The sequence below is a fragment of the Amblyomma americanum genome, chromosome 3 (genome assembly GCF_052857255.1).
Source record: "Amblyomma americanum isolate KBUSLIRL-KWMA chromosome 3, ASM5285725v1, whole genome shotgun sequence".
Taxonomy (NCBI): Eukaryota; Metazoa; Arthropoda; class Arachnida; order Ixodida; family Ixodidae; genus Amblyomma; species Amblyomma americanum.
Window position 1 is genome coordinate 225,288,720 of NC_135499.1, and position 27,502 is coordinate 225,316,221.

General features: G+C 46.5%; 2 protein-coding genes across 3 annotated transcripts in view; one reads left to right on the plus strand and one right to left on the minus strand.

The window, feature by feature from the left end:
* LOC144126237 (salivary anticoagulant protein P23-like) overlaps positions 1 to 27,502 on the plus strand; it is a 339,317-nt gene that overhangs the window by 190,331 nt on the left and 121,484 nt on the right. The gene's annotated exons all lie outside the window — the stretch shown is intronic.
* Positions 4,962 to 27,126, minus strand: LOC144126230 (snake venom 5'-nucleotidase-like). Its single transcript, XM_077660278.1, has 9 exons — positions 26,892 to 27,126; positions 23,545 to 23,682; positions 22,710 to 22,935; positions 16,547 to 16,732; positions 14,766 to 14,966; positions 14,036 to 14,296; positions 8,834 to 8,989; positions 7,022 to 7,213; positions 4,962 to 5,880 (listed from the first exon to the last, which is right to left on the minus strand). Exons 1-9 carry the CDS (start codon positions 27,105 to 27,107, stop codon positions 5,642 to 5,644), a joined length of 1,815 nt encoding a protein of 604 aa, XP_077516404.1. The 5' UTR covers positions 27,108 to 27,126; the 3' UTR covers positions 4,962 to 5,641.

The following is a 27,502-nucleotide window of genomic DNA, read 5'->3' on the forward strand; positions in this document are numbered from 1 at the left end:
ACGTTTCTTCCAGAGCGCTCATTCACCTTCACGGTGGTTTTCAGGGAATCATCCCCCATGTCCAAATTCGCCGAACTCAACAGCAGGAAGGGAGCGCGAGCACAACACACTACACCGCAGGATGGCTTGCGCCAGATCTTCTGTGACCACTATTCCGCGCTCAATTCAAAGGTGACAACTAACTTTCTAATGCACCTAGAACGATTCCGGACATCAACAAAACCCTTCCGCACGGCTACAATCGTTCCAGAGAAAGCTGCATGGTGGACTCTTGAGTGACAAACAAAAGTGATAAGGCCGCGTGCCAGCGTCTCTGAGCAAAGAACAATGCATTGCCCTTCACCATGACACTTGTTGACACGTTCGTCGTTGCTATTCTCATTTGGGGTATCGATACAGGCCTTTCGTTTGCGAGAGTTTGTCCGTATAATTGTGGATAAAAGTATTCAGGACGCCCGAGAAACCATCTCGGTACATAAGTGTGCACTATACGTCTCTCAACGATGAATATACTTATCAGTTAAATGTTACTGTACGTGAGTCTCACTCAGACATTGCAAATATCGTCTCAAGCCAACATAACCGGTCACGCGTCCTGGAAACTTTAGTCCCCGATAGTATTTTGGGTTTTTTACGGGACGAAAGGAGCCCAAAACTTTTAATCTCTAAATGTTCGTTCCGCAGGTCCGGTGGCTTTCGATGCTGTATGGGAATAAACGGCACTAAGAGGTCACACAACAATATACTTTGGCTCCCGAGCAAAAGTGTTCACAAAGTGAATCGTGCGCAAAAGCAATCGTAAAGAAAAGCAAGCAAAAACGTACAGAGGATTCTAAGGACGCTTACGATTGATCCTAATGCGAAATTTGAGCGCATCTCTGTAGGTGTCTCAGGCTTTGTTGGTTCACTCTTTAGCATTGTTGGGTCGTCGGAACGTCTGCCGGCGATATTAGTTCGATAGTAGTATTAGTAGATGAAGACGACGATGTGCAATGCACAGCGCGCGAGAATGTGTATATTAGTTCGATAGCAATATTAGAAGAGGAAGACGACGATGGGAAATGCACAGTGCGATAGTGTGTTGCAGTTCAACATGAGGCGTGATCGGCTGCGGTGATATCCTCAACTAAGCACGGTTCGTTATCAAGATGCAGTGGTCGTATTCTCCAGCCTCGCTGGCAGTTCTAGAAGCCCAGTAATTCGGTCCTGAATGATGAAATTCATCAGCGTGCTCCCACCTCTTTAAAAGCCACATGGGCCCGTGATGATGATCTTTAGGTCTTACAGAAGTGGAATCTACTCATGCAGGAAGCTAAAAATATGGCAATCGAAGCGTCAGCACAAATCGCATTTCTGAAGCATCACCACCTTCGTGAGCTCGAACGTACCTTAAATGTTTTGCATGAGCTAGAAAGAATTACTTCGGGGGCTTAAGTTGATGACAAACAATATTAAAGCACAGTTACAACAGTTTACAGCAGAAACATATGATGGGGTGTTAATTAGGCCTCGAGCGCGTAGGTTCGTTGAAGAGCAATCATCTCGATGGTCATTAAGCGAAGAAAGTCTCACCGCTCTTGCAAAGGAGATATTACAGGTTCAGTACGATGGAAATACTTATAGTGACACCCCGGGAATTCTCTATGTTTCTTATGACTGTTATGCGCGTCTTTTGGAAGTAGTTGTAGCCAGAGTTGTGGTTCAGACTTCCGTCGCTTCTATGATGCGTTTCCTTGACTTGGCGAAGAGCAGAGGGGTATAATCGAGGGAATTCTTTTCTTGGACGAAGTCAGATTGGCTATTTTCGCTCTGCAGGGGCAGAAATCTCCTGGCCCGGATAGCTTGAGTAGCGAATTCTACAAAACGTTTTCGCCTTGCTTGGCGCCTGTCTTGTTGGAAGTCTCCAGAGTTGTTTACGATGTTGGCTTTTTACCTGCCACTTTTTATGCTGGTCATAGCATACTCATTCCGAAAAGCACAGCTAAGAGCCGGTTGATGACTATCGAAAGGTACCGTCCCATTTCATTGTGTAATGTAGACTATAAAATATTTGCAAAAACCCTTTTCCCGCTTGAAGATTATGGCACTGGATTTAATTGGCTCACATCAAGCAAGGGGCATTCGAGGCCGCAGTATTAAAACTTATATACATACTGCACGTTCGGTGTTGGAGTCAGTAAAAGATGAGGCCGGTCAGGTGGCTCTCATTCAGAATGATTTTGCGAAGGCCTTTGATAAGGCGCGTCATGAGTTTTTGCTCGCAGTCTTGGAGCGTGGAAACATTGGGCATGTATTGCTTAAGGGCATTAGACTATGCTACAAACAGTCCCATACAAGGTTGATCGTAAATCATGAACTTACCAAACCAAATCCACTAATCTCGTCTGTCCGGCAGGGTTGTCCGTTATCATCTCTGTTATTTGCTTTATATCTCGAGCCGTTGTGCCTTAGTATCATCAGATCCCAAGCTACTCGAGGATTCTCACTCGGTCAGTCGGAAAATAGGACTTTAGCCCATGCTGAAGACGTCGCCCTTTCCTGTTCTGATAAAAAGAGTGCGCTTGAAGCTGTGTATTTAGCAGCGAAGTTCTGTGACGTCGCTGGCGCGGCTCTAAATTTGCAAAAATCTAAAAGATTCTGGCTGGGTTACTGCGGTACGAAACCTGATCGTTTTGAAAGGATTAGTTGCAGGGACCCTCATTCTGTACAGTACCTTGAGGTTTTCCTTCATCAGGCCCGGAATAATGAGTCTTATTGGGAGTCACAAATTCTTTCTATGAGGCGCCATACGCAGGCGTGGATGGGTCAAAAGCTCTCGATTTTTGCTCGGGCACAAGTTTGCAACATCTTGGTTGCAAAGCTTGTCTATGCGTTGTAAGTGATGCACTGTGCGATGAAGAAGGTACACGCTCTGCACAGCCTATTCGCTACCTTTGTTTGGCGCTCTCGGTGGGAGCCTATGCGTGGAGGCAATTTGTTTCTTTCTATCGAGTCTGGAGGAGCTGGCCTTTTTCATGCACTTGGCCTTGTTCACCGCTGGCAGGTGACGCTGCTAGCCACCCTGCGGCATCTTCCCATGCCAGCCACCTTCCTTTTGTCCGTACCTTTGCTCTCGCAGTGGCAGGCGACGTTTCCCTTTCCTACTACCTGGCAATTGCACGCCACCCGTGTTACGCTGACGCCGATGACAGCGCGGAATGCCTTAGGAACGGGTGCCTAAGAGCTTTGGCCTAAAAATATGACATGATAGGCTGCAGACAGCGCATCTGTGTGCGCCAGAATGTTCTGCCAATAAATTTATGCTGGCAGCCAAGAGATGCGAGAACTTGGGCCACGTGTGTGCGACATGCTAGGTGTAACCAAAAGCTGCGTAGGAGACTGCAAGAAGGGGGTGTTTTTCCACGGCAGCATGCGCCTCAGCCGTGCCGCAACCGGAGTTGTTGACATCGGCCCGCTTGTAACCGAAGAGAACGATGGCAAGCGCTCGCGCGGCAGGTGGGAGGCGTCGTGAAACTCGCGACGCGGTGGACAAAGGAGTCGCCAGGGACGATTCTCACCCGTGCAGCTGAGATCGGTTTCTCGGTTGCCTCACTATTTACCGAAGAGCGAGAAATGCGCATACCATTGCACCGAGAAATGCATCTATAGGAGGGAAACGTGCAAATTCTGGGCTGCAACTAAATCGAAACGGCCGGCATAGATAGATTCACGGGGTTCAAAGCCTCATAGAAGAGAGGCGCTCGACGACACCGGCAGCCCCGACGTTGAGTGCCAGGCCGATGACCGCGCATGCGTGGCGTCCTCTTGAAAAAAAAATGATAACTTTGGAGCTCTACGCACATTTCTCCAATTTCTGCAGCAGTCACAGCATTGGTGCGCGCTTCTGAGCAATGGATGGGCAGCGTAAAAGAAATATTACGCAAGTCGGGAATGGCAGCATGTGGCTATAGGCATTGCGTGCTTTGTTTCACGCATCTGGAGTTCATTGTAGCGTAATCGCTATCGATGAGTTCCTGGACATACGTATCACTGAGTTCCTCGTACTAGTGACCGCCGCAGCATGAAGGTCCCGAACTGCCTAAAGCGTGCTGTTGCGTGCTGTTGCGTGCTTTGCCTCTATTATTTTCAGGATCTGTCGCAGTTAAGTGCGCTCATGCGGTCGCAAGTAATGTTGGAGGTGATATGCGATGCATGCGCCTGACGGCATATGCGAAAGAGTGCACAGTGCAAATAACCTTTTGCTGGCAATTGGAAGGAATGCATGCGTTCATAAGCTGGGGGCTGGGCATTTGTGTAGGTCTGTGTGCGAGCAGCCACACATGTCACGTCACTGCACACCCAACAGTATACTACAAAGTAGGCCTAGCCAGCGTTTCATTACCCATTAATATTTTCATTTCCCCTCGCCGGATGTCAGACGATTCAACAAGGCAATAACGACCCTCAAAGGTCCCAGTAATTGTTTTGTTATGCCTATATGAAGTCACCGTAGTCTCAAGCTGCAGTCGCTGCAGCGACGAATATTCTGCGCAGTTTGTTGTGCGGCCGCTTCGCGTCGCATCAAGTTCTGTCGCCAGCGGTGTACTAATGCATCAACACTAGGGGGAGTCTCAGTGTCACTATAATGAAGAAAATTTGGGCTGTAAAACTTTCGAGAACATGTGTGCAAGGCTTGTAGCGTGAATGATTTCGTACGGCTTTTATTGCAAATGCAGAGATAACCGTGCATCTGCTGCAGCATTTACAGTATGTGCAATGAATTTGCCGAAAGATAGGGAACAAAATTGCAACGATTTTTTTAAAAGTGCTGAGCTCAGTGCATAAGTTAACACTAGGCATACGACACTTCAGCGCTCCTGCATGTTCAGAGTAATGAAAACATTTCTTGTTGCATAGGGACAGGGCTTGTCAACAAAGGCAATAAAAAAATAATCTTGGTATTCTGCAACTTACGTACTGCTGCATGAATATCGAATATCCCTGTGAATATCGAAAGCCTGTGTAAGCGTAAGCTCGCATGCTGATGAGGAGAAAAGGGAGAGACGCGGAAAGAGACTTGCTACGTAGTTTTCTTTATTGTGAACAACTTGTTTCCCAGATAGGCTTCATGTGTCAGCCGAAGCCTCGTACATGAAGTAATTGAAGCTGCAGTGTGCGTAGTGGGTTCGTACGCGTGTGTGCATGTGTGTGTGCGCGCGTTCGTGCGCGGTGGCTCTTTCCGTTTTATAAATGGTGCTCACTATTTGAGGTTTCTGGCTCGTGCTTGTTTCTTTTGTTTTTTTGTTATTTGCCCAATAAAGTGCTTTTTACGCCTTCGAAAACAAGCCGCGCTTATTGCCAAATCAGTAGTTTGGCGATGCGCATGAGATGCAGTGAGGAGAAATGAAATGTAACCTCGTAGCAAAACACACACGCACACATGGTATGCCACCGATTTTAACAGTGGCACCCTACAAATAATTAAGAAAAAAACGCTACTGGACGCTTACACAGATAAACTGTTTTCATTTTTCAACCATTTTAAATGTGACCCAATACATTTCAAAGCAGAGATGGACCTACGCTCAGCGAGTTTATTGATAAAGCACTCTAGCTAATCGCCTTCATTGCTTGACACATCATTTAACGCTCGCTAAAAAGTCTAAACAAGACGACTTAATCTGTGAAAGATATTTTGCGAATATTTTTGTAGTTCTGTGTAGTATGAGAGTATCCTTGCGGACAGCGTAGCGTTCTGGAGAAGCGATGGGTTTGTGACGGTGTCTCCAGGGATGGTCACTCGTTCAGTTCCATTCAGGACTGTTATGCGACCTTCGAGAGCGGCTTTAACAGGGGACATCTTCTTGATGTAATCCACGAGAACTGTGTAGTCGGCGGGACCTGAAAAAATAAGAGATAGAAACATAAATATTATTTCAGTAACTTTCCAAGCGGAGCCAAATTCATTAGATGCGGCAGGTAATTTTCGTATCATTCTCCACTCTTACATTATGCGAAGGTATTCTACATGCCATGACGTCATAGACGATGCGCTGTTGCCGAAAAAGTGGTTAAGCACTCAGGTTTGCAGACAGACTGCAGTTGAAGAGACAAAGCTCTAGCTGCATATGTAGCCTCGCACGAAACAAGACGACAGCCAGCTGAAACCACGAGCGCGCAGCATTATTCGTTCAGTGCCATGTGTGTGCGACACCTCCCTTGTATTTCTACCAAGGCTCCATGCGAGACCTAGTGAAAGAGAGTGCGGCGATATCGCAATATCTTCACATCGAACTACGAATTTTCACCACATACGTGAAAAAGTTTTGTACCGTCCGTCCATAATTTTTTAATGCACTGTAATTACAGAGATCCGAAAGAGGAATTATCCAGGCCAGTTCTTACGTGAAATAAAATAAGCAGCGCAAAAAACGGGACAGTGTAGAAGGAGACACAGACACCAGCGCTGGTGTTTGTCTCTTCTTCTACATTGTCCCGTTTTTTGCGCTGCTAATTATAAGTCATTGTGATCAACTTTTCGCTGTGACGGCCTAGCTTGTTCCTTATGCTCTGCCGTTTCACTATTGCTTCATAAACTGAGGTCAGCTAACGCCATGCGTGCTTACGTATATGGATGCGTAAGATCGATTACGAGAGTCAGTTAAAAGAGCCAGTGAGACGAGAGCTTTAAGGCAGGAATAGTTGTATGCTGGCAAATCCTTATTTACATCTATGCGATAGTTCAGGTGTTATCTATGTCCAATTGCTAACCCACTTTACGTGAGTGGGCGCGCATTGGCGGCTTTGAATTTTCTGTGGGAAAACTACACTGCTGCCACCCCCCCCCCCCCGCAACCCTTCCTTCCGCTCTTCACTTTTTTGAAAAGTCTAAGAAACGTACTGTGAGAATAGCAACCTCCCCTCCCCGTCACCTTTTCCAAGAGCTGCCTATTAATTGAACCCTGAAACGCCATTGCACTGACACGGATTCCAACGCTTTCGTCCGCTTAATCCGATACGTGCTATCGGGTTTTAATCTTACCTCCGCTTGTGGCGTTGGTCGCTTTCTTGTAGCCATCTCCTCCTCTTGTGACATAGTCTATGGTAGCTATTCTGTACGTCTTGTCGTCTTCGACGTCTTCATAAAGCGGTACCTTGCATCTTCTGCACAGTACTTGCAGTGACACAACGCGACAACCGGCAGTCATATTCACGTTATAGGTTACTCGAATACCTGTAACGTAGAAGAAATACTGTTAAATACACGAAAAAAAATAACCGCAATACGTTGGCGTTTGACCCACCCCGCTGTGCATTTACTACGATACGCTGTGCTAGCTAACACGCATGTGACGGGACTCAGAAAAGCAACTTTTTTTTTTGCTCGATATATTTGTTTCAAAAGGGAGACGTTCTTTTCTGCGCACGAGCGATGAACCGGCGCTCCCTATGTTGCGATCTGCGCCCCGTGCGCTCCGTCCGGCGTCAGCCCCTCACGATGACTTGTGTTCCTCGAGATTGTCCCCCCCCCCCCCCCCCCCCCCCCCAAAAAAAAAAAAAATCCTGTGGCATGCAACGTACGAAACAAACTTTACTCGTTTGACAGCGGAGAAATCACTGACCCGTCGACGCTAGAGAAGCGCCTGATTTGCTATCCCCGAATGTAACCGGCAGTGAACTCTGTTCTGAACACATGCTCCTTGGCAAAGCAATTCCTTGGATTGGGATCTGTTTCAAGCTTATGTAGCTCGCATAAATCAGTTCCTAAACACTATTGTCACGGGTCGTGAGACGACAGGCACAGTCGCAGACGGCAAACAGTTAGGATGGCGCAGAATTCATAATGCTTATTGGGCGAACTAGTGTCCGTGGACACAAAAAAATAACTCGGCGGTGGCCAAAGCTGCAAGCGCACTCAATGGCCCACGGATTACCAGTGCATGTAGCTATCGGTCGCACTCAATCTAAAGGCCACGACAAACCTTCAAAATAAGGCGATAAAGCGTACAACCATCTCGAAAATCTTAGAAGCTGCAACGCGCGCTTACGATTGTTCCAGAAAGCTCTAAAAGCGTCTAGCGCGGCAAAGTGATAAGTCCTCATGCTGGCGAAGGTGAACAAAGTTAGTGGCAAAACATGCATCGCAAAGCTTCGTGATACTATACTCAAAAGGCTTGCGTCCCCTATTAGCTCCCTTCACTTCCATCTTGCACCTCGACTGTCGAAATGGAACGCATAGTTAGGAGATGGACAGTGTGAGGAGAGATGAACTCGTACGTATTCGCCTACCTTTGTTACAGAATTTTCCATCAGCCTATGTATTTATGTGAGATGACAATCCTCATCGTATCTTTTTTAATTCATCCTCGAACACCATTTTCTAGTATTTATATCTTCAATGTTATCTTTCCGCTTAGTACTGACTCAAAAAAATTAAATCTAACTTGATCGCTTTACCCAGCTCTCAAACCTCAAACGTTTAAGCATTCATTAGCGGGTATCAGGGTAACGTTTCGATTTTCGCATATTTACTCAACTTTTTAAGCTATGAAGAGAAAAGAGAATGAGATAGGTAAAAGCTCGAAGAAGCACTCAACATTCGGCGCATATATCTATTATATGCCATCAAATAGTTCGATCCGCATAGCGCTTCGAATCGTTCCCGACACATCTTGTCACCTGTTTGCTACTACAGATCTTGTCACCTAAATCAGTAAACGACTGCTACGAGATCGGGCGAGTGCTTTTGACGGTGCCGCCTGTATATGCATGAGTGATATCCTCCCCGTGAATACCATCTTAATATGCCCCCGCACTGAAGTTTAAATCGCAGTCGCGAGCACCCACAACTTACCGGACACCTGAAGAAATTGGCCTGTCCTCTTCCTGAAGCTGTAATTCTTTACAGAGTGCTCGAACATGTCCCTGAGCTCGGAGCCGTTGAGTGTCATGATGACGACCGACTGCCCGAACGGCATCGTGGTCAGTATGTGGCCCATCGTTATGTTGGCTGGGTTCATGGGAAAGAGCAAGAAACATAAACGACTTGGCAGCGAAGCATGTTCCCCGCATCAGTTAGTTACAGACGTTTTGCGCTAAACAGAGGGAGAAAAATATATTTATTTAGATATCACGGGGATGTTGATTCCACCAAAGGGAACCGGCTATTACCTCCTAAGTGCTGTAGCAATGCATAGAAAAACACATTTTATCAAACGATGGTGAGCGCCAGATTAAATTTGCTGTGTAAGACAGACAATTGGGGTTTGATGCCCCAGCGGCCCTTCTGAAATACATCAACACTATATGGAAGGGCGAGAACCCGCTCCCCCTTGATTGGAAAACAGCCCTAGTAACCTTCATCCCCAAGGCGGGAAAGGAAATCAACACAGACAACTTGAGGCCTATCTCGCTCACCTCGTGTGTGGGCAAGCTGATGGAAACCATGGTGCGGGATAGGCTCTCCGAATACTTGGAGCAACGAAGCACATTTCCAGACACTATGTTCGGCTTTCGCCCACATAAGTCGGCACAGGATGTACTCCTCCAGCTCAACAGAGACATAATACAACCAGTCGAACACCCACACAATGACAAGGTCGTCCTGGCCTTGGACTTGAAAGGAGCCTTCGACAACATCAAACACAGCGTCATACTGAGACACCTCAATGAACCCAACTGTGGCCGCAACACTTTCAACTATATCAAAGAATTCCTGACCGATCGAGCCGCACTAATCAGAATCCAAGAGGAAGAATTTGGTCCGTATCAAATTGGTACGCGGGGGACACCACAAGGCGCGGTGCTATCCGCCCTACTCTTTAATTTGGCGATGCTCCATCTCCCAGACATGTTGAATGGTATCGAAGGCATACGGCATGCGCTGTATGCCGATGATATCACGATCTGGGCCACAGAGGGAAACTTGGGGCGCATGGAGGAATGCCTGCAAACAGCCGCTCACGTAGTGGATCGCTACGCAGGGCACTGTGGTCTCCAATGCGCACCCAACAAGTCTGAATTTGTGCACCTTAGGGCATCCCCTAAGGACACTACCCAAATACATCTCTCCTTAACAAGTGGCCCCAAACACGAGGCCAAAGAGATTCGCATACTCGGGCTCATCATCCATAACCAAAGAAGAGTAGACACAACATTGCACAAACTCCGAAAAGTTGGAGACCAAGTAGGCCGTATGGTCGCGTCTCCAACAAGAGAGGGGGTTTGCGAAGCAGGGATGCCGTGCGGCTGGCCCATGCTTTCGTAATCAGCCGAATCCTCTATTCGGTCCCTTATCTACCCTTGCGGAAACACGACGAAGACAAAGTTGAGGTAATACTCCGCAAAATGATGAAGAGGGCACTTGACCTTCCTGTGTCCACCTCCAATGCGAGACTTCTTGCATTGGGAGTGGTGAACACTTTTCAGGAACTCAAGGAAGCCCATCTCACAAATCAATACACGAGGCTAGCCCAAACGAAGTCGGGTCGGCACTTGCTAGCCCGCCTTCACATCCAACATGATTTTCACATTCAGGAGCGGGTCCGAGTGCCCGAACTCTGGAGACGCGCCGTCAGAGTTCGACTCCTCCCCACTAAGATGGACAAGGAGGATCATAGTGGTCGTCGTCAGGCTAGGGCGGAAGCCTTAGCGCACCACTATGGCAACAAACATGGTGTCTTTTACGTAGATGTAGCTGGGCCTACCCACGGGGCGTGGTACACGGCCGCGGTCATACATCAAGAAATACAGGTGGATGGGCTTTCCTTTCGAGCCCCAGGCACAACACAAGCTGAAGAGGTTGCCATCGCCCTAGCTGCTTCTGATTCAAAATCAAAACACATAATAACAGACTCGCGTTCGGCATGTCGCAATTATGAGGCTGGCTGGATAACTCCACTAGTTGAACGAATACTAAGGAACTGCAGTCGGGATACCGATCCTACACCCCGCTGCCTGGTTTGGACTCCGGGCCATCAGGGCCTAGCAGGAAACGAAGCTGCAGACGCGGCGGCCCGAGCACTCATTCACCGGGCGTTCCCATTGGCTCCTGAGCACCTGGAACCTGAAGGTAGCTACTTAATCTCCTTCAAAGCTGTCACATCCTATTATAAGGATAGGCATCGCCTCTACCCGGCCCCTGCAAAGGGACTGGGGAAAGCAAACGAACGCGTTCTACTCCGATTATTCACGAACACAATGCTGTGCCCGGCAGTACTAAAACACTTCGATCCCGCGTTCACTGGCAGGTGCAAACACTGTGGGGAGGTAGCTGACACATACCACATGGTTTGGGCTTGCCAGCGCAACTCAGCTTTCTCCCCCAACCCCAACCCTACCAGAGAGGAATGGGAGGCGGCCCTGCTTGGCTGTTCGGACCTTCAGTCCCAAAAGGCTTTGGTCAAGAGGGCTAAGCTGGCAGCTTCGACCAATGGGGTCCCGGAATAAGGACTCCACCCATTGCGGGGCTCTTTAAAGAGCCTCACCTCTTTCATTAAATAAAGGCTTTTCACCACCACCACCCAGCGGCCAGTGCCGCCGAAGGAGAGAAAGCCGACGGGAGACGAAGCTGACGAAGTTCAGTTTTGGCGCTCACGAACGCTTGGCTACGGAGCTGCGCTGTGTTATCAAAGATTTTGGCTGTCCACATTTCTTGTTTGATTTCCGTCTTTACACTTGGTGGAGGTGCCGCCTGTTCCCACCCTTGAGCTACGGATCTTAAGGACCTACGGACTTGAAGACCTACGCCCCTTACCAGGCTCTACCACGATGACTGACACCCCGGTCCAGCCTGGCCCAACCGTTCCCGCCGCAGTCGTCTGTTCCGGTCCCGTGCGTCAGCGCGACCCTGCGATCTTCTGCTGCACAGACGACGCCGACATAGAAGACTGGCTCGCCTGCTATGAACGCGTAAGCGCATACATTAAGTGGGACGGCAGCGTCAAGCTGACCAACGTTATCTTTTATTGGAGCGACGTAGCCAATCTCTAGATCCGAAACCACGAGGCTGACATCTCCAGCTGGGCAGCTCTCAAAACCAGCCTGACCGAAGTCTTTGGCCGTCCCGGAGTGCGCTAGCTTCGCGCCGAGCAACGCTTGCGAAGTCAGGCCCAGCAAACCGGTGAAAACTTCACCAGTTATATAGAAGATGTCGTCGACCTCTGCAAGCGACCCATCTATGAGCGAGGCCGACAAGATCAAACATATATTGAGGATGATGCCTTCCAGATGCTCATAGCCAAGGATCCCCAGACTGTCTCCGGTGTCATCGGCTACTGCCAAAGTTTCGATGAGCTGCACAAACAGCGCCTTTCTACCCGGCGTGCTGCCTTTAAGGAGGCCACACTTTCCAGCTTGGCTCTCCCAGAGGACGGTGCTCTGGACCGACAGTCGCTCCTCCAGCACATCCAGCAATTTGTACGGGAGGAGGTGGCCGCCAGTTATCGCTGGTTACCGGCGCACCCGCTCCAACGCCAACGCTGTCGCCTTCCATTCAGCGTGTCATCCAGGAGTAGGTTGCAGAGGTCCTGTCGCCCGCTAATGCACCCCCTGTGGTCACTGCACCGCTGACATATGCTGAAGCTGTCGTCCGGCCACGGCCTCAGCCGGTTGTTCCGGCCTATGCGCCACCTGGCACCGTCTTCGCTTAGCCGCCGCTCGCCCCTACAATGCCACTCACTCACCAGCCTTTGCCTCTCACCGCTCCACGCCCTATGAATCCGTGACGCACGTAAGATAACCACCCGATTTGCTATACTTGCGGTCTCGTTGTCCCCCGAAGTTGCTGTCCCCCGAAGTGTGGTGCGCATCTATAAGACAGCGGCGTTATGGCGACGAATTCTACGCCAAGGAAGCATTTTTACGAATATAATTTGAGCATCTAACCTAATTTGTTATTTCGAAACTACCCTCAGAACATTAGCCAAAAAGAAGCATACAGCAGCTTAAAGAATGGACTGGAGTGGTTACCTGCCCTTCCAATGTCCGCAGAGATTAGGAATGCATAGGCAACGATGGATCACCGAAGCAGTTAAGCAGTTCCATAAACATACAGTCTGTATTGTTTAAAAATGTATCCCCCGCTAATTGTCGAGTGCGGTCTCGTAGGCCCACACCAAAGACTTCCGCTTTCGTTTACAATGCATGCATTCATACCTAAACTAAAAGCTATATTCTTGAATATATTTCCTCGGCCTACTTTTTCTGCTGAAGATTCTAAAGAATTAACTACACCTTGGATGTCGCCTGTGCATTGCATTCTATTCTACTTCGAGAGGCCTCCGATCAGGAAAGGCAAAGGCCTAAGTGAAATGAAACATGCATCCTAACATTGTGTATAAGTGGGGAATGGAAGACAGTGTAGCATGACGATTCAAATAGGCTCTTACAATCGCAGCCTTCGTTGCATGGTTCTGAAGTCAGCAGCCAGAGCCTGAACAGGCACCGCGTGCAACTCAAGGGTACAGCCGCGGCCATAATAATACAGAGCACTCTTCAGCAATTAGACGTACGTCATGCCTTGGCGAGCAAAAATCAGGAACTACTTTGTACAAATGCTAGCAAGTGCCGCTGGTGCACATATGGAAACATGCACGTGTTCTCCACAAAACGCGTGATAAGTTAGAACGCAAAACCGTACGTGTTCCTTATTGTTCTTGCCGCACCTGCAGGTTGTTTTTTCGCATACATGTACCGCTTACTTAGCCACAAGAAACACTTGCCCCTCCATGAAACACTAATAAACCAATAACAAACGCTTTTACACGCTCTTATAAATACTCCAGGCGTCTGCTGCTCTACCATGGGACAGAATGCAACGTATGCCAAAGACGCAGGCTATGGCCCCACCGATTAGTTTCACAGCGCTTCCATAGTGCTTTCCTCTTCACTTCAGAACTTCAGAAGTGCGATGAAGTGCGTCAATTTTTCCTAAGATGGGTGGAAAAAAATCAGGGCTGCTTCGAGTGTGACACTGCTCTTGCCCGCCTAAGCGTTTGTCCTAATTGTTTATCTGTGCTCTCTCTGTGCGAGCCACTTCACATTGTATTATGCTCACCCATCTGTGGTATCGGAGCCCGGATGGCGCCACCGTTCAGCAGGGCACCGTTGACATTGGACCAGTGATCCGGATCTCTGCTCTCCATGTCCGCGTAGTAGGCGAAGTAGGAGTCCGCTATCAGGTTTCCCAGGTTGCACTCGCGCAGGCGACAGATGTTGTCCGCCTGTTCCAGCAGCACCTTGGAGTAGCCGATGACCTCCTCGAATGCACGCGTCACGTTGTCCTTGTAGCAGGAGATGATGTCTAGCATCCCCTCGTCTTCATGAAAATTTTAAAACGTGACATGACAACGTGAAGAGAATGTTTATATGTGCTCTGCGTATACGTGTAGTACCTCCAGACGACTCGGGTAAGTAATACCGCGCATTAGGTGCACTGGCTTGATACAGGTATGCATCCTCTATTACTCTATGCACGATGGCTTGTTCTCTACCTAATTTGAACGACTTATGATTTATCACCTTCAATGCTTGTATATTACATTTCCTATGAGCTCGCCTTCAGATCTTCACCTTGCAGGCCTCTTTGTAGACAAGGTAATTTCTCCAGCTTCATCTTTACTGAACCGAATCAGACGAGAGGGTTTGTAAAAATTCAAATTACGACGCTGATTTACGATCTTAATATTACATAACTCCCTTCGTCAAAAGTTAGATCATATTCAGCAGTAAATTGGGCAAAATTAAAGGCCTGTAGCTCGAGAGCGAATGTTCTCTTCCATATTTACCTTCCTTCACAGAGCTGTTCAGCAGGATTGGATTTCCGGTCCAGTTCACGACCTTCCCGTCCTTGTCAAAGGAGACTTGCAAAAAGCCCAGAAACTTCCCGAACCAGTAGTCTTGCACGACTAGACCAAGGCTACTGTCACTCCTGTTGACAAGGGTAGGGTAGTCCCCTTCTTTAGTGTTTTCCTGTGGGTAGCCGTCACCTGAAATTCAACGTTTGAGCACCTGCCAAGTTGCCTTAGAACCTTTAGTTTCACACTCGAAGAAAACTGCGTAGGGCCAAGATAAGAGCAAGTTGTCCCACCAAAAAAAAAAAAAAAGGTTCTAAAGAAAAGGCACTCAAAGTAACACATCTATAGCCAACAAAATGGTATTGAAAATATACCTGCGCTCAAAAGACACGGACTGAAAGATAAAGACACACACACACAGCGCAGGTATATTTTCAATATGGTAAACCAACTCGCCCAACAAGCCACTCTGCTAAACAAAATGGTCCTTATTGTATGAATTTCTGCTCATCTAAATCATTCGTTGCGTAGCGGCGACATGTTATGGTATGTTGAACTGTCCGCTGTGAAAACAGGGACACGTACTGCTCATAACATATTCTCATCCTGCATGGTTGATTTAAAATATTCCAACCTATTAACCCTAACCGACCTTTTTGCCTTGAAATCATTGGTTTCGGTAAATGCAGATTAATTCTGCTCCCAACCACGTTCGGACCTTGCACAGCTTACTCCCAAATTGTGAACTTGAAAAACAATTACGCAGAAAATGTAAACAAGCGTTCATAAATTGCCATAAATAAAATGCATAAAATAAATAGCAATACACGTCTTAAACATTGGCGTGAAATAAATAGCAGTACCTGTCTAGAAGAATATAATAATTGTAGCTTTTGTTTGTAATGACCAAAAAGAACAGAAAAAGACGTCAACACTTGTTTTCAGGTTAAATGGCCACCCCTATACTTCCGCACCATTTTGTTCTGTAGCTTCGCGGAATTATCGCTATGAATTTTCAGCTCCGCCCGTGATTACATGCTGCTGCCTCTAGAAAAATGTAGTTCGATCCGAGAAGGTGGTGGTTATTTTTCTGTACTTCTCGCTTTTGGCACCCGCCACTCTCCTGAAGAATAGAAAGGAATCGCATCTGTAACCGAGCATTTGTAATAAGGTCTGCTGCATCCATACAAGAGCTACTGATGCAGGCATTTTTTTTTATTTAGGCTTGGTTACAATGCGCTATGCCAACCTGTCCCTGAGGGTATTGAAGTGGACTCCAATACAAGACAATTGTACAAAGGGGCATCGAGAGTCAGGCGTGCGGATGATATCAGGAAGTATTCGGGGATGGCCGCACCTGGCATAGGACAGGGTTAATTGGGGGAATATGGGAGCGGCTTTTGTCCTGCACTAGACATAGTTATGCTGATGATGATGACAATAGTAACCTGTTTAAGGTGCTATGTTTTCCCGGTAAACTGCGTCTAGTCACGAAACCAAAGGCAGCTCTTCCCCATAGATGTTCTTTTAGAGACCGAATGTTGCTAATGGCCCCTTTATATCTCGATCATGTCATAGAAGCAAAGACCAAGCGAGAACACGGAAAGACTGTATTATATTTCCCGCCATCTGCAGTTCTATACAGAGAGCCAGCGTAACGGAACAGCGGTTCTGCAATATGGCATTTAGAGCTCGTAACATTAGCATTCATTATATTTGTTGCCAATAAGGCCGCAGAAAGAACACATGCGAGGTTACAAGCGCATCATTACCGTGATACAGGAACGTGTTCGTGTGTCCGCCAACGAGGAGGTCTATCTGTGGCACTTGCTCTACTATTTCAAGGTCTCTCGGGTATCCCGAGTGGGTTATTGCTATAATTATTTTTACGCCTTCCTCATCAAGCTTTAATGCTTCTTTTTTAATGCTCTCCAGGTCGTCGTCGAACTCCACTAGACCTGCAAGTGGGAAGAAATGAAGGGAAAGCTTGTTCATGAGAGCACCCAAACTTTGAAAATCAAGTAAGTGAAAGGATACGATAGAGTAAATTTCGTTCACGAACATAACACACTGAATAAAAAGACCTTTTTAGGCCCGTGTGTAATTATGCCTAACTGAAAAAAGATGTACAGGTTTTAGGCAGGTAGTTTTGCCATGGAGCTGAAAATGGCTTTTGATCTGCTATTCACGAAGAGGGTGACATTTACGATTTGAATAATTATCGGTCCATTTCTATTATCTCAGTTTTCGTTAAGAGTGATGAACGTGTCATTAACACAAGTATGTCACATTATCTAGTCAAAAACTCTAATACGGGAAATATTGCGGATTTCAGAAAAAAAAAACTGAGGCTGCTTTACTCGCTCGCAATTAAATAAAAGCTTATTGAAAACCAGGAAAAAATTGATATCGGTTGGCATATTTCTTGAAATCAGGAAAACGTTCGATTCGGTTAACCATAACACATTACTGAAAAAGATAGAATTTTAATAATTACCTTGACAACCGACTTGAAACTACAGTCATCAACGGTTATTCATCTGCGATCGGAAATATTGCAACTAGGTTTCGACAGGGCTCACTTTTTGGGCCGATGTTTCTTTTATTGTATATCAATGATATAGATGACCTTCGGCCAGCAGATTACATTGTTATTTATGCAGATGATGCGAACACATTTTTTGAAGGGTCAGACATTAGTATTTCACAAGAGGCTGCTGATAATTGGTTATCTCAGTTATTAGTTGGGTTAAAATCAAATAGATTAGAGCTAATTAAATATAAGAACAAGAAGATATATATTGTCCCAAGCCGAAAACAAGGCTATTCCAAATGACTTGCGACTTCACTTCGAACAAGTCTCAATAAGTTGCGTCAAAACGGCTCGCTCTTTTAGTATAATAAACAAATTCCGCAAAATTTTACTTCAAAAAAAGTAAATTAATAATTTACTTTTCTGTAGTGATGAACGATATTCTTTGCTGGTCCGGGCAGCGGCTACTTCAACCAATCTTACAAAAATACTCACACTACAAAGAAATTGCGCGAACGATTGATATTTGCCTTTCAGTAAGACGACGGAACCATACTTCTCCAGTCATAGTTTACTAGCCATCACTTCCACCTATTTATGTCAGAAACCTTAAGAAAAAAAAGTGCTTTTTTGAGACTACGTATTTAAGTGAATGAGTCCATGCAGTTTTAGGCACCTTCAATACCATATGCATCCAAAATAGCACCAGCTGTGGCTTCCAAAATTAACGTGCACATACATTAAACACCGACCCTAACTTAACTGAATTATCGCCAAAGAATATGTCTGATGCTAGGTAGAAAAGGCTGTTCATTAATATGTCTGTAATGATAGTACGGTTTCTTCTCCATCTCATCAAGGTTCTTTGTCTCCGTTGTTCTATGCTTCCTATATTGTTGTGCACAATTGGACATTGCATTTTATGAGATTATTCCGCTATAATGTGTGTATTCTGTTTTAATCTTTCAAATTCTTTAAGATTACCAGGCGATGCTGCATTTTTTTTTATTTCTATGGGTAAAGCAGGCCTTTGTCAGACGCCTTTAACCTGCTTCCTTCGACTTGCAGTCTGTGTACTGACAAAACAAAACCAATAAAGTAAAATAGTTGCTCAGAAAAATCATCTCAGAGTGAATGACAAGTGACCCATTGATGTTCAGAGGTGCAAGATGTGTACGTATACTATACCTAGTGGTTTTTTCCTGATCAGCGCTGTGCTTATAGAGAATTTCGGCCATTTCAGTTATACCTAACCCATGTTTTAATAGGAGCATCTAGTTATTACTTTAAAAAAAGGAAAATTCAAATTTTAAATTTGCAGTATTGTTTTAAGGGCTAACAAAATTTTTTCTCGGCTAATAATCCTAAAAAAAACTGCGCCAGATGTCTATGACGATGAACCAGCACAATATGCGGAGCTGAATTTCTCTCTCTAAGGCTAATTGATTCCAGAAAAATCTTATATAATCCCACAAAATAAAGCGTTTCTGATCTTTCGAAACTGTGAGGTGCATCGCGGCAAACATGCGAGAAAACTCCCGCACTTTTCTCCCTTATGACAGCTGATATGGCTGGTTGGTGAAATACATTGAGGGATGCACAGCGCGCTAGGAACAAGTCCAGAACAGGTGCACACGACGAACGATGGGAGAAACACAAGGCGATAGCTGTCCCGCAGTCTCCACTCCAGTCCCACTACAGCGCCCTTTGCAAGTCCACCTGGATCATGCGACACAATCTCCAATGCGGTTACCCTCCGAACCCTTATGGCCACTCACCAAGCCTTCGCCGCCGAGGAGCGCGCCGGTGCACGCCTCGGATCTGTTTCCTTCGTCACAGCTTCTGCCCTCTACGTGTTCGCCAGCTACACACACTCTGCAAAAACATCGAAGTTCTGCGCCGAAAATGACTGTCTGGGATTGCCATCTATAGACGTGCAGGATAACCAGTTCGCTTGTCGTGAGGCTAGATGCGCAATATCACGCTAATTTGCCCTAAAACGCGCTTGTTTCGCGGTTTTTGCGCTTACTCGAACAAAAACGGCGGTGGGGATGTCTTGGTTGTCGGTTACCTATAGGAGCGAGGAATATCGCTCGGTGCCTGTACTTCACAAGATGTCGCATCTTCCAACAGGCTTTGCATAACCTTCTGAGAGACGACAGGCGGCTCCCTAGTTTTGTCTGTGCGCCTTATCTTACAATAATCGATGTTTTTGAGTCGAATGTATTAATATTTACCAGGGGCATCTTATTTTCGCACCATGTATACTTTGCTTCCTTTAAAGCTTAAAGGGAAGCTGAAGCACTTTTCGAAAAAAATGAGTTCTCAACGTCATTTTATAGCTTTTAGTCCACTGAAAAAGAGTATCTCCTTCAAAAAGAGCACAAATAAGCGCAAAAAGCTGTTTTTTAGAAGAAAACACGCCCCATAGCCTCAGGGCGCCGAGCGAACGCCGCTCCTGCCCGCGATTGGTCGGGACCGTCATGACGTCATCCACGGGGATCTCCGGCCGGCACCGATGGCGTTGCTGCGTAGCGCGTTGCTTCAGCTGGCTTTTAAGGACTACGTTTTGAAAATTATGGATAATTCAAGCAGTATTGAACAGTTTAGACTTTCGCCATGCATGTTCGAGCCATCAGCAGCTTCAGAAAACGGCGGAACCAACGACGCCGCGGGGTACGCCGGCAGCGAAAGTCAAGTCGCGACATCTTCACGTGTTGGAAATCTCGACTGGATGGATGGGTGCATGACAGCTTTTATTTCCACCGGAAATAGAGACCATTTACTACTCACCGCCCCCGGCACGCAGGCCTGGAGGGCGGGGGCCGGAGCCTCCGTGAATAAAGGCTAACAAAGAGATTTTATCTCTTCGCGGAATCAGCCGCCAGGCGGATCGGCTTGTTTTTGCCGAGCGGGTTCTTTGCTGCGCAGCAGGACTTCCCAGCTTTCTCTGCTATCAATATCTTCGTCGACTCCGGGGTAGTCGGCGCATTCCCATATTCTCTGCTTCCGGGTAGCCGTGGAACCGCCGCACTGTCGGAACCTGGACGAGCGCGCCCAAACCTATTCCGAAATCGTTGTGACCTACAGACTACAGAAGAAAAAACTGGTGCCACCGCCTGATAAGAAGCTAATTGAGAAGCGACATGGCGGCGCCTGCAAGCCAGAAATTTCGTTAATCCAGTATGGGCATTTCACGTCCTACCAGGGTAACACGAAAACCAAATCTCGAGTGATACGTATGTTTTGCATAGGTGCATGCACGTGCATATTTTTTGTGTAGATGCAAGTGGCAAAAAAGAAAGTAAATTGCGCTGAAACGTTGTCGTGTACCGCTGCTGCATAAAACCCTGGCCACCATCTTCTTTCCGGTGACAGTCTGTGTGTGTCTTCTCCTGTTCCTGCATCTTTTTTCGCTGTTTCTTTTTCTCTTCACCAACTTCTTGTAACTCCTGTAAGCGTGATGTAGTTCAGATCACCGGCATGCTTACACGAGTCGCACGGGGTAAAGCATTTGTTTGTTGATTTATTTATAGTTACTTGCCTAATTACTCCCGAAGGCCTTTTAGAACTACAAATGAATGTCAAATTGGATGAGTTGGAGTGGTTAGACTACTGTACTGTAGCGCGAAGAGTCGAGGTGACCGGGAGGAAGGTCCCGTGTGTGTTTTCCTTCTGTCGCATGTTCGGGCTACTGTTCAACCATGAAACTTCTGCACTTACCCCCGTGCGTTGTTTTTTTTTTTGCATCCTGAACACGATTTTGAACAATAATTATGGCTGCATTTCGGAGCTCTCAGTGCTGCTCATCAAAACTAGTGTGCTGCGAGATATATATAGTTGCTGTTGTTGCGTATCGAGGTAACCAGCAGAATTATGGCAGATATATGCGTACCGCGGCCCGACCACTTTGCCGTTCTGACTCAAGGACAGATTTGCATGAATTCTGGCGCCATTGTCGATCGTCAGCCATGACCAAGCGCTCATGAATGCAAATGTTTGCTTTGCTCAAGTATACAAGGTTGATATAATCGGTTTTTTGTTCAGTTAGGTGCAGCGGAATGTGCTGCCGCTGATGAAAGATTAAGAGAATTGCTTGTGCTGCCATGAGCTGCAAGCAATCAGGACAAACCCAAAAGGCACACAGTGCGTAACGAGCTCAAAAGAGTTCAAGACTGTGTGCCTCAAAGACAGTGCTGGAAGTGGCCTTGGTTCAGCATGGATGGGAACCAGCTGGAAAAAGGCAAGGAGTTTACAAACAGGTAAGAAAGTAATATAACGAAAAAAGAAACATTGATGCACATATTTTGTGCAGGCAGTTTCGGCATGCTGCGTACCACCAGATTGTCTGGTTAACGTGGAAGAGGCTGTGGGAGAATAACCGACGGATTCTGTGTGCTGTTCGAAAGAAGTACCATGCCAAACTGGTTTATATACAGGCTTCAAGCATTACACAGAACGCCCGAACGAGAGAAAGTAAACGGCACTGGCAGAAGATTGCGTTGATCTGTGGTTCGCCAAAGCGCGGGCCGCAGCGGAGCAAGCGCAGCCGGACGGCCGGCCGACTCTCCGTGAATGGCGTCACTTCCGCCAGTTCTCCGGTTTTGCCGTCCCCCCACCTGGCGCTTCCGGAAGCGACGAGGGCGTGCCGGCGGCGGATTTTTAAGAAGCGATTGCAGCGCTGTTTGCGGACAGAATCGGGAAAAAAATTGCACACATGATTTTCAAGGTCCTTTCTTCCCAACCACAGCGTTTCATGCGATTTGAAAACCGTTTCAGCTTCCCTTTAATCGTAGTTACCGGTTTGCAATTAGGCTAGCCGCACCTCTTTCTTTTACTGATGCAACGCAAACAGATGTGCAGATAAGCTTTATATCCAATATGAGGATGTTTTCTGTGCTTGGGCAGCAATTATTTTGCTACTCTTTTTTTCATCACTGTCGTCTGGTAGTCTGGCACGATATGTATAGTATACGTCACCCCTGCGTGGAGCGCTCGAGTACTGCGCACTATACACAAACGTTAAATACTGAAATTATAGACAGCAATCCACTGCCTTGTGGTAAATTGCTTGCACCCAAATGGTTTGCAGGTTTACGCGGCTCCTCTTCTATGCCAGCATTGCCTCTAGAGCTTAGCTTGTGCGGCAAGGTTTCGCTTTCTTTGCAAGTCTCTACGCAAGGGCGACATACACTGTCCGTGCATGCAGTGGCACCTTTAATAATTGGCTTCTGGGCTTCTATTTTACTTCGAGCACTCAAATCTTCTCTCTGCAACTGTTTCCGAGGCCAGCGACACCGTCTAACATCTCGCAGGGTCTCGTGTGACTCCTCGGGCGCCACCACATCTCCAAAAGCTCCCCAGCCATTAGATGGACTCGTCATAACGACCGACGTCCTTACCGGGCATTGAGAGCACACGGGTTTCAGGAAGCACGGCTCCGACGATCCCCACTTGAGTGCCACTTATGTTGAGCTTCACGGACGTAGGAAGGCTTATATTACGTAGAAGCGGTTCGTTGGAAAAGTTGGCGTTTGTGTTCACAACTGTCACATTCGCTTCTCGCATTGCCACAAGGAATGGGGCGAGCCCAGCCGGCCCGTCATCGAATTCATGGTTCCCAAGGCACTGGAATGCACACAGACGAGGTTAAAAGGTTTACCAGCACCTCCGTATACTATCTGCGGTGTCAGAGCTTCACAGAACTAAAATACTCAGCAGTTCACTCAAGTAAGAACAAGCAGAGGAGCGAAAAATTGGAAAGGAGTGGGAAGGAAGCCTTAGTCCGCAAGCCAACCTTTCGACAAGAGAACTTGGTTTCCTCTCGGCGATCGAACTGTAAGCATTGAATCCAAGGAGGTCTTCGCTACTCAACACTTTTAGTAAAACATGCTCGTAAATATTTGTCTGTTTGCGGCCATAGTAGCTGGTCTAATAGTCACGACAACCTGTAGATCAACAATGGAAATAAGCAAACATTCGTCAAGATAAAAGTCAACAGGCGAAAATATTAATTCCTTTGATTACATAGGTAACAATGTTTACAACCAAAGTAGAAGTGCGCAGACAATTTAATTTCAGCAAGTGCAGTGCTGCATGTCATAGTACCAACGAATTCAAAGGGCCGTTCTCCTCCTACGGTACAGCGACTCCGACAATGTGGCACGATCGGCACCCAGTTAAGACTGCATGTCTTCGCGGTTAGCAGACTCAGTTATGTCAGCAGAGCTTTCTTACCACGTAATCGTATCCCATTTTGGACATGACGGTCGATATTATCACTTGCTTCAGCACGGTATACCATGCAGTTCCTTGGAAAAAATCCCCAGCATTGATGAACAGGGCCCCTGGGTATTGCGCTTTGAGTTCTTTAACCTGCCGCAAAAGAATCGTGCGAAGAAAACGCCAGCCTTATTCGTGAGTGCAATGACTAAATAAAATTCCAGCTATTATGTATTGTTTCTTTTGCTTATTTACTACACTATTTACTTTTCGCCCACAGGCACTGGACTGGTATTTTACATGAAAACGAGGAATGCAAATGACTAGAGTGGCTAAAGTAAAGATACGACAATGCAGTCGCTATAAATAGGACTACAAAACATTAGTCACTGTGGTTGCACGTGTGTTGTTACCAAGGCCTGCGCATCACGCGGTGGTGGCGGGTATCGCTTTTCATAAAGAAAGATGTTGAATACCAGTGCATCACGGATAGTTCTTGCGGTAAGCAGTCTGTTGAGTCTTTCTTTATTCACCTCAGGTGTGATCTTATTATGGGGTATGTTAAGTGGAAGCCCACAGGGCCGATGGGACTCCCCCCCCCCCCCCCCCCCCCGCACCTGTTACCAGGAGCGGTCATGCCCGGGGGGGGAGGGGGGGGAATCGAGGAATGTACGTCGAGGCGTGACGCCCGCGCTTAGGGTGAGCTGCGGCATTAATCCTTTCTGTTCCGGCGCCCAGTTATCCTTGTCCCGCGGAAGACATTCCTTTGCTGTCAACGGAGACGGCAGTTCCGATGCGTGGCAATCGGTGGAATGCGCATGCAGCGAGCTGCGTACGCGGAGCCACGCGCCCAGCACGTTCCAGGAGGAGCGAGGTCCACTGGGCTCGGACCGGCGAGCCCTGGGCTCCGCCCACTTGCACATACGATGCCACTGCACTGCGGTTGGTTAAAATTGGGGAGAGCTAGATTACTAAAGCTCCGCCCAATTATCTAAGGGGTTAAAACCCGTGGGAAACAACGATTTAGGACGAGCGCGCCGAGTCTCAAGGTCGGCCGTTTTTTTAGCAGCCGTTTTTGAAACAGCTTTTAAACTGCCTTTTCTTTAAACTGCCTTGTCATCACTATTTTGTATTTCGTTCCCGTCTTTAATAAATAAGTTTTGTCTCTAAGAAGTTGGAATTGCTGCCCCAACCGGCAACGTGTCGCCGGACGAGCGGACGAAGACCCATAGTGCTCTTTGTACTGCTAACCGCCGTTCCCATCGGTAGGAGGGCAGGAAAGTTTAACTGGGTAGTATTCCAACCTCTCAATTTAACCATAAATCCTTTTCGGATAAGGAAACTATCATCAGTCCGTTAATGAGTTCTAATATCCCACTTGTTATATGCGGTGATTTCAGTATCGACCTTTTCAATGATGAATGCTCTGAGTGCCAATACCTGCTTCTCATGTATACAGTCATTTAACTTAGGAATGTTATTTCTTCACTTAATCGAATAACGCAGAAATCTTCAACTCTTATTGATCACGTGCATTGTAGCAACGAAATGTCCGTGTGCGCTGGCGTTTGTGAAATAACTATTGCTGATCACTGTTCAACTTTCACATTTTTACCACACAGTTACTCATATCCGTATTGCGAAAGGTACTCTAGAGATATAAGAACTCGAGTGAATTATGCCAATGCTCGAAACCTCTGGCAGGACATTGATTTTGAAAAATTCTATGACAGTGACGTGATTATATAATGGGGGAATTTAATCCGTTCATATCAAATGCTGTAATGACACGTGAATGCAAAAGTCGCAACTACAAAGAAGCTGCGTGCCCATGGATTAATTAGGATATACTTGGTATACTAAAGAAAAAAGATTTTTTATCACAAATGGAAGCAAAACATGCAAAACGAACAGATATATCACAGACAATTCAAGCTTTATAGAAATAAGTCTGTTGCGGTGATGAGGAGAGCTAAAAAAATGTATTTTACCAAACTTGTCGCTAAACCCGGCATTAATTCGAAACAAGTGTGGAAAATTGTGGACAAAAGAAACGCATTACCCCTGATGACGTTTCCGTGCAAGTTTTTAATAATTTTAGTAGCTACTTTACCAATACTGGTGAATACCCTGCAAATAAGTTCTCGTCTCATTCCGCATATATGAACCTACCTAGGGCCGTCGACAACATCTTTAATCTAAGTGCAATCACTGTCGAGGAAATTATATCTGGGATCACTACATTGCCGGTTAATAAAGCAGTTGGACCTGACGATCTTCATACCGCAACATTAAACTATAACAATGACATTCTGTCTATTCCATTATGTCATATATTTAACCATGCGTTTTGAAGTAGTTCTTATCCAAATATTCTCAAAGTAGCCAAAGTTGTCCCTATATACAAATGTGGAGACCAGAACGACCCCAGTATTTACCGGCCAATATCAGTACTAATTATTATTAATGCTCTTTTTGAGAAACTAATCGCCGCCCAACTAAGAATATTTATTAGAATAACATTATTTGTCATAAGAAACAGGGCTTCGTCCCAAATAGGTCGACCTCTACAGCCGTTCTAAAGCTTTCCCAAATGATAAATTCAGTTCTCGGTAATAACGAAATCGCAGTTGGCATTTTCTTTTTATGTAAAGAAGGCATTCGACACTGCATCGCATTCCACATTATTGAACAAATTAGCCGCCTATGGGATTTTTCATGACCCACTGAGATTTTTCGCTAGCTACTTATCATCTCGACAACAAAAAGTGGTAAATAATAATATTGACTCTACATATAGCACAATAAAATGCGAAGTAACCTAAGGATCTGTGTAGGAGTACCCTATACTGTTTTCCTTTTATATTAATGATCTTCCATGTGCATTTTCATGTTCCCAGATTCTCGTGTATGCAGATGACACCGCCCTCATATTCGCAGGTAATTCGGTTTCTGCAAAGCAAGTTGACATGAGAAAAGATTTACTGGGGCGTTTCAAACTTTTTCTCTGGCAATCAGTTAACGTTAACTGATGCAAAAGCTAATTATGTCCAGCGAAAATAGAGTGATTAGGTCGTTTGCGTGCCCATGCAGCTCAACGGTGCATATGATACTTACACTACTTTACTGTTCTTTTGCACCTTGCCGCTATCTCTGATTACCTTCGAAATCCTGTTGTCGCATATGCTTGGGCTCCTCATAGAGGCCAAGCATGGTCCGTGGTCTATGCGTACCAAAACCGCTGGCACAGCCGTTAACAATGACCGATGTCCAAACAAGTGAGCAAAACAAATAAATAAGTATTGACGATTAGAACCGGATCACTGTTAGAAAAAAATAAAGCATCGCAGGTCTGCACGCACCTTGGTTGTGATCCGAGCAACGCCTCCGACGCAGCTCTCGTTTGCTTTGTCTTGCTTGCTGCACATTGCGCCGTATTTGGTACTTTCTTCGATGTGAGCGTGCACGTCGTTGGTGTGCATCACGGTTAGTGTAAGGTTGCCGCCTTGTGCGAGGCAGCATGCGCACAGAAAAAACAGAATCACCAACGCCGACACCATGATTCCGGCGCCGGCCATATCTTCAAAGCATCGGGGTAAGTCCGAGGGTTTCTCGGCGCTGCATATATAAGAGAAAAAGCGTTCCACTGGTCATCCCTACGTCTCTCGTGAGGCCGGTGTCATTGTATCCTTGCCGGAAGAGGTTATTGTTTCTTTGTTCTGACATGTGGCAAGTGACAGAGGTCGAACCGTTTTTAACAGATTTACTCGTTCCTTCGCCACGTCCCAGTGCATTCACACTAAATCGTTCTCGCGACATTTCACAAATATGCTTTCCGGCAATTAAAAAAGAAAGGCAGCTGTCAAAAGCTCAACTTTTATCTTTATTCCGCTGCTACCCGCACTGTGTATGCATGAAAAAGGGCAGCGCCTAACTACGCGGTCAGCGCGGGAAAGACAGCATTGACCAGCGC

Coding starts and splice junctions, on each gene's coding strand:
- LOC144126230 (XM_077660278.1), bottom strand. CDS start 27,107: ATGGCCGGCGCCGGAATCATGGTGTCGGCGTTGGTGATTCTGTTTTTT. Junction 14,297..14,765: donor GAACAGCTCTGTGAAGGAAG/GTAAATATGGAA, acceptor ATTTTCATGAAG/ACGAGGGGATGCTAGACATC. Junction 8,990..14,035: donor GGCTCCGATACCACAGATGG/GTGAGCATAATA, acceptor CCATGAACCCAG/CCAACATAACGATGGGCCAC.